Below are 6,691 nucleotides of genomic sequence, written 5' to 3' on the forward strand. Positions count from 1 at the left end.
ATATATCTATATATATGTGTGTGTGTGTATGTGTGTGTGTGTATGTGTGTGTGTGTGTGTGTGTGTGTGTGTGTGTGTGTGTGTGTGTGTGTGTGTGTGTGTGTGTGTGTGTATGTGTGTGTGTGTGTGTGTGTGTGCGTGCAAAGAGGATAATAAGCTTGTTACATACACGTCAGGTGGGTCGACGACAACCGTTGACTACCTGATGGTGCGTAGGCGAGATAGGGGGCACCTCCGGGACACAAAGGTGATCCCGGGGGAGGAGGCTGTTTCACAGCACCACTTGGTTGTCTGCGACATAAGGGTGAAAGGTGCGAGGAGAGCTCGCCGGGTGAAGTACCAACCGAGAATGAAGGTGTGGAGGTTGAAAGAGGTGACAGTGAGGGAGGCATTAAAAGAGAGGCTGAGTAGGGTAGAGGATGACGTGGTTGAGCTTGAAAGTGGTTGGATGTCAATGAAAGATAGTCTGTTGGGAGCCGTTGGTGAGGTATGTGGATGGACAAAAGGACCACCGAGGCACTCGGAAACATGGTGGTGGGATGATGAAGTTGGAAAGAGGATTGACGAGAAGAGGAAGAAGTTCATGGAGTGGCAGAAGGCGAAGGGTAGGGAGCAGAAAAAGCAGAGCATGAAAGTTATAAGGCAGCCAGGAAGGCTGCAAAGAAAGAGCTAGGAAAGGCGCAGGAGGCATGCGGGAAAATGTTCGGAGAACGCTTGGATTCGGAAGAGGGTCAGAGAGCGGTATTCAGGATTGCAAAGCAGACAGCGAAAGAGAGGTGTGATGTGATGGGGGTGAGTTGCTTGAAGGATGAAGTGGGACAAATCGTTGTGGACCCAGATGGAATTAAAGGAAGATGGAAAAGATATATGGAAATGCTGTTGAATGCAGAGAATGAATGGGATGGCAACATAGAGAGTAACCCAGTTTTAGGACCGCCAGAGAAGATAACCGAGAAGGAAGTTGAGGAAGCGATAAAAGCAATGAAGAGTAGAAAAGCGGGAGGGCCGACGGGAGTTGTGGGAGATATGTTGAAGGCAGCAGGAAGTTGGGTGTGAAGAGAATGACAGAGATCTGTAATCTGGTGGTGAAAGAAGGCCGCATTCCAGTGGATTGGGAACTGAGTACCCTCGTCCCTCTATACAAGGGGAAAGGTGACCCTCTGGAGTGTGGCTCCTACCGAGCGATAAAGTTATTGGAGCATGGAATGAAGGTATTGGAAAGGGTGTTGGAGAGGAGGATAAGGAAGAAGGTGAAGATCGACGAAATGCAGTTTTGATGTATGCCAGGAAGAGGAACGACAGACGCGCTCTTTATTGTGAGGCAGTTGCAGGAGAAGTACATGGAGAAGAGGAAGAAGTTGTTTCTTGGGTTTGTTGATCTGGAGAAAGCATTCGATAGGGTTCCACGTGAAGTAGTGACATGGGAAATGGGCATTGAGGAAGTTAGGAGTGGAGGAATGGTTGATCAGAGTAGTGATGGCAATGTACAAAAGAGCGCGCACAGCTGTAAGGACGAAGGACGGGAACAGTGGTGAGTTTGAGGTGAAGGTGGGAGTGCATCAGGGGTCGGTACTGAGTCCACTACTATTTGTAGCTGTGATGGATGTGCTGGCTCAGAACGTAAAGGAGGGTTTACCGTGGGAGTTGTTGTATGCAGATGATCTGGTGTTGATTGCGGAAAGTATGGATGGACTGAAGGAAAAGATGAACAAGTGGAAGGAATGTATGGAGACAAAAGGTCTGAAGGTGAATATCGGAAAGACGAAGGTGATAGCAAGTGGTGAGGTGGAAAGAACTGGGAAGTGGCCATGTGCTGTGTGCAGGAAGGGTGTCGGAGTGAACTCCATTCAATGTATAATGTGCGCTGAGTGGGTTCATCAAAAATGTAGTGGTCTGAGAGGGTAATTAACCAGTGTGGCAGCTACATTCAAATGTAAGGTGTGCACAGAGGGAGCTGCAGATGGAGGAAATGTTGAGTTGAATCTTGGAGACGGCGTGAAGCTGGAAGGTGTGAAAACATTTTGCTACCTCGAAGACATGCTGAATGGAGAAGGTGGATCAGACTCGGCAACGGTTGCTGGAGTGAGATGTGCATGGAAGAAGTTTCGGGAAATGAGTGGCGTGCTGATGAGGAGGGGAGTGTCGTTGAAGCTGAAGGGAAAGGTGTATGCTGCATGTGTGAGAAGTGTTATGATTTATGGGAGCGAGACATGGGTAATGAACGTAGAGCAGCAACGAAGGGTGGAAATGTGAATGGTTCGACGGCTGTGCGGAGTATCGTTGAGAGAGAGGAAGACAAATGATGAATTGCGAAAGATGATGGGAATAGAGCCTGTGATTGATGCTGTGAAGAGGAACAGGTTGAGATGGTTTTGTCATGTGTTGAGGAAGGATGAAAATGACTGGTTGAGAAGAGTGATGGAAATGAATGTGGAAGGAAGTAGAGGACGGGGAAGACCGAGAAAGACTTGGCTAAAGATGGTGGAAGAAGAAATGCGGGCAAGGGGGTTAACAAGGAGAGATGCAGAAAATAGGGCAAAATGGAGAAGATTGTCATGGGGACCGCAAGGCTAACCCCCGCTCTAGCAGGGAAAATGGCCTTAAAATGCATGTTGTTGTTGTTGTTGTTGTGTGTGTGCGTGCGTGTGTGTGTGTATATGTCTGTTTTGTGTGTGTGTGTGTGTGTGTGTGTGTGTGTGTGTGTGTGTATATGTATGCATATATATATATATATATATATTTATATATATATATAGATATATATATATATGTGTGTGTGTTTGTTTATGTGTGTGTGTGTGTATGTTTGTGTATGTGTGTGTATATATGTGTTTGTTTATGTGTGTGTGTTTGTGTTTGTGTGTGTATGTGTAGTGTGTGTGTGTGTGTGTGGTGTATGTATGTGTGTTTGTGTGTGTGTGGTGTATGTTTGTGTGTGTGTGTGTGGTGTATGTATGTGTGTTTGTGTGTGTGTCGTTGGTTGTTTTCTCCATTTGTGGCTTTCCGGAGGTGGAACAGAGTCCTCACAGGACCCAAAGTATCCACCTCCGCTTCGGTAAGGGATAACGGTTCATGGACCAAGCTGTTCAACTTTTTCAGGGTTTTGTTCCAAGGGCTCTTTTCAAGATCGTCACCGAACCCCGGATTGCCTCCAGTTGTAGTTCATTTGTAGTGATATTTCCGGGGATGGTTTTTAAAATCTTAGTGAGGTTATTCTTCATCATTCCTGTTGCTCCAATTATCACTGGTACAATTTCGATGCTCTTCAGATTCCAAGATCTCTTGACTTCACCTCATTTTTGAGGTCCTGGTATTTGGTCATTCTCTTGATCTCTGCGTTGTTTCGGCCAAAATCGCTGTGTACTGTTTATAGATATGTGTGATATGTGCGTTTGTGTGTGTGTGTGTACGTTTGTGTATTCTTTCTTTTTTTTTTACATCCCCTCTAACTTTAGACAATGCAAAGCAGGGTTTCTCAAACCCAGGGCCCAAACTTGAAAAAAAAATACCCACAAGATACTGTTTTTTGAGGGGGGAGGTTTTTTTCACTTCAAAAGCGTTTTCTCCGACAATTCTTTATCACAAGTATCGGTACCATGTAGGTAACGGTACCATTTTGGCTGCGAGGCAAATGTGATTTAAAATTTTGGGTCGTGGGCAAAAATGTTTGGGAACCACTGCAGTAAAGAGATGTTTTTTAAAGAAACGTTGTCGATTCATGAGAATTGTGTTCGTGATATTTTCCTTGTCGCCCTCATTCCGATGATCCTGGAACCTAGGTTCAGCGACCTGTTTGCACTTGCTGAGGACTTTGAGGACTCGTCATCAAAGCCTACACGGAATCGGCGGAAAGCGCCGGTAGCCAGCAGCCCACGCAGCAACAAGAAGGCTCCACCACCGACCAGCAACGACGATGAAGACACGGGAAGCAGTCAGTCGGTAAGACTGTGACACGTAGAGCACGTTCTAAAGTAAAATAAAGGATAATTATCTTTCGCTAAAGTGTTTCTTGATGACGGCATTACTTGTGGTGCTCATAATTATTATTTCACCACTTGGTTATTCTCATCATTGGAGACTTAAGAACTTGCAAGCACCAAAACATTCTCGAGATGTTGTCCCCATCGCTGCAGGACGAGGAAGAAATGAAACCGAAATCTGTGAAGCGGAAAAGAAAAACCTCAGCAATGGGATCGGACAGCGACTGACTTTGACTGTTGAGGCAACACCTGGGAATCCATTTTGCTCCTGCGGTGCTGGACCCGTGACCCTTTCTTTTATTTTTGTTTTTTCTCGCCGACCAAAGTCTGCTGCACAACCTGCCGTGGCAGGGACTCCAAAAGCCGGCCAATTTATTTTCTATTTTTCTACGGAGATCGCACTTACGTCTCGGACGTCATTCGTGTGCTTGCGCGAAGCACGCTGTCCGAAGGACACGGGCAGGGACATCCAGCAGCAGTCGAGAAGGCTTTCCCTCTGCAGCGGCAACACTGGATTGGTTGTGCTACATTTGATCCAAGGAGACTGCTATTTGAGTCGGCAACGCGCATTGTTTTATACAAAGTGCTTTGTATATTTTTCTTTATTTACGTTTGTTCTACACACCCATGCCTTCATCGATTTGAAAAGCTACATTTTTTGTTGTTCCACAATCATGATTGTCTGCAGCTTGTTTTTTTAAATTATTATTATCCACTGGTGAAAAAGCTCACACAAAGGAATATCTACCAACTGGTATCTGGCTTGGAAACCATCTACAAATTTATGTAAGCAAAATGGTCAGGTTTTTCACCCCGGCGCACTCCTTTCCCCCTTTCCATTCCTCCAGTGGCGTACTTTCCCAACTCTCCTTCCTTCCGTTCTTTCCCCACACCCTTCCTAATTCTCAAGTGAATTTTTCTCAATTTACCTTCCTATGTGTTGTCTCCTCTTTTCCTGCATAATTTTAAAGATGGTCTCTCAGGCAGTTACAGTTTCATTCAAAAGCCAGTTTGGATGAATCCACAGATTTCCTTGACGCTTAACCGGTTTTGTTCTGCAACCTCAGGTTCAAGTGGTCAATGAAATGGTTGGCTATTTTGGACGTGGTTATCAGGAGGATGGAGTTGTGGGTATGAATATAAATTTGGAAAAGCCATCAAATCACATGCGCAATGCACTATTTTCCCTAAGCATCATTTGTGCAGGAAAATCGCTTTGAAAGTCATTTGTGCATCCACGTGCTGTTGTGCCAACCCTTTTCCATCGCCATCGGCTCAAAGAAACCCCGCCAGAAATTTCAGGTCAAAACCACGGGCGAGTAATATCGAATCAAACGCCCGCTCCTTAACGTTTAGAACAAAAGTGCGATGGTTCAGGGCTTCCGATCAAAATCAACTATACCGATGTGGTCATTCTGTTTTAATCATTGCTACGACTGATTTACTGACACCGAATGTAAAATATGTACAGAGATATTGATTCAAACTTTTTTTTTGGTTTACCTTGCTGAGTTCAAAAAATTTGATTGGTCAACTTTCCTTTCAGATTCTTCTCCTTTTAAAAAAAAAACTTTACCTTGCTGAGTTCAAAAAATTTGATTGGTCAACTTTCCTTTCAGATTCTTCTCCTTTTAAAAAAAAAACAAACAAACAACTTGAGCCTAGGAAGCTGGACTTTTTCTGCAATGTGCGAGCCACGTCCGTGAGGTGCCTTGTGGCGAGAGAAGCGCACTCGGCATCTGCACATTGAGATTTACCTTTTTAAGATGATTTCTTAACCATGTTTGATCTTCCCTTTGACTGCTAATGTAACATGCGGATGGAGTTGAATTCATCATGTACAAAGTGAAAATCTCGTTCGTGTAGCATATTTCTAGATTCTCTGTTTTGTGTATGTGGTTCGGGGCCGGGTGGATTTCTATCTTTTAAGGTAAAATAAAAATGCCCTCTCATATCTTAAGTTGAACATGTTTCTGTTTCTATGAACGCCTCAAGTGTCCTCACTCTTGAAATAAACGCCTGCACAGCGGTCCTTCTGCAAGCTGATGGTAAGTCTAATTTGTTTGATTGATTTCTGTGCGTTTTTTTCCCAAAAATGTTTTCCTTTGTTTGCTGTCACGTTGCTCATGATGTTGTTTCCGTGTGATTGCGACCTTGTTTTTACCAGCACGTTGTTGATGCATAACACAAGATTGTTTGATGATCATTTCGTGGCTGGAACAGTAATGTTGCTATGACTACCAAGTACCAATAGCTACCTCACGCTTTATTTCTATGATTTGGTCGCACAACTGTATAAATTTGATGTCAGTGAATCAAACTCATCCTGATATTTACCATATGTAAGGGCAGGCAGTATAGCCTCGCAGTATGCCCATTCACCTCTGAGCTGTCTAGCATGCGTTTGAATCCCGACGCAGCTATAAACTGTGAAACTGGTGTTTTGCATCTTCTTCTTTTGTATGCAGCACAAGGTTGCGGAGCAGCATCATTGGCCGGGGCTGTGCCACTGATGCTACGCTCCCTGTTGGTTAGCTTTTGGCCAGGGTGACGTTGATAGCTTGACTACTCTTCGCGAAGGACACCGTGGGACCTGTTGCTAATGCTGACAGATGGGATGCCCAGTTTAACGTCCATATGAGGGGCGGCGCACACACTGATGTTTCGCCCTGCATGCGATTCACCAGATCTCTCAGGCAGGATGAGGCATC

General features: G+C 44.8%; 1 protein-coding gene across 2 annotated transcripts in view; it reads left to right on the forward strand.

The window, feature by feature from the left end:
• INTS3 (integrator complex subunit 3) overlaps positions 1–5,940 on the forward strand; it is a 133,210-nt gene extending 127,270 nt beyond the window's left edge. For both annotated transcript variants that reach the window (XM_068108616.2, XM_068108617.2), the window contains exons 29-30: positions 3,780–3,939; positions 4,134–5,940. In XM_068108616.2, the coding sequence (XP_067964717.1) occupies positions 3,780–3,939; positions 4,134–4,208 (235 nt within the window). In that variant the 3' untranslated portion in view covers positions 4,209–5,940. The remainder of the gene's footprint in view (positions 1–3,779; positions 3,940–4,133) is intronic.
• Positions 5,941–6,691: the final 751 nt, after the last annotated feature.

Source organism: Myxine glutinosa, chromosome 2, assembly GCF_964187855.1.
Source record: "Myxine glutinosa chromosome 2, kmMyxGlut1.1, whole genome shotgun sequence".
Lineage (NCBI taxonomy): Eukaryota > Metazoa > Chordata > Myxini > Myxiniformes > Myxinidae > Myxine > Myxine glutinosa.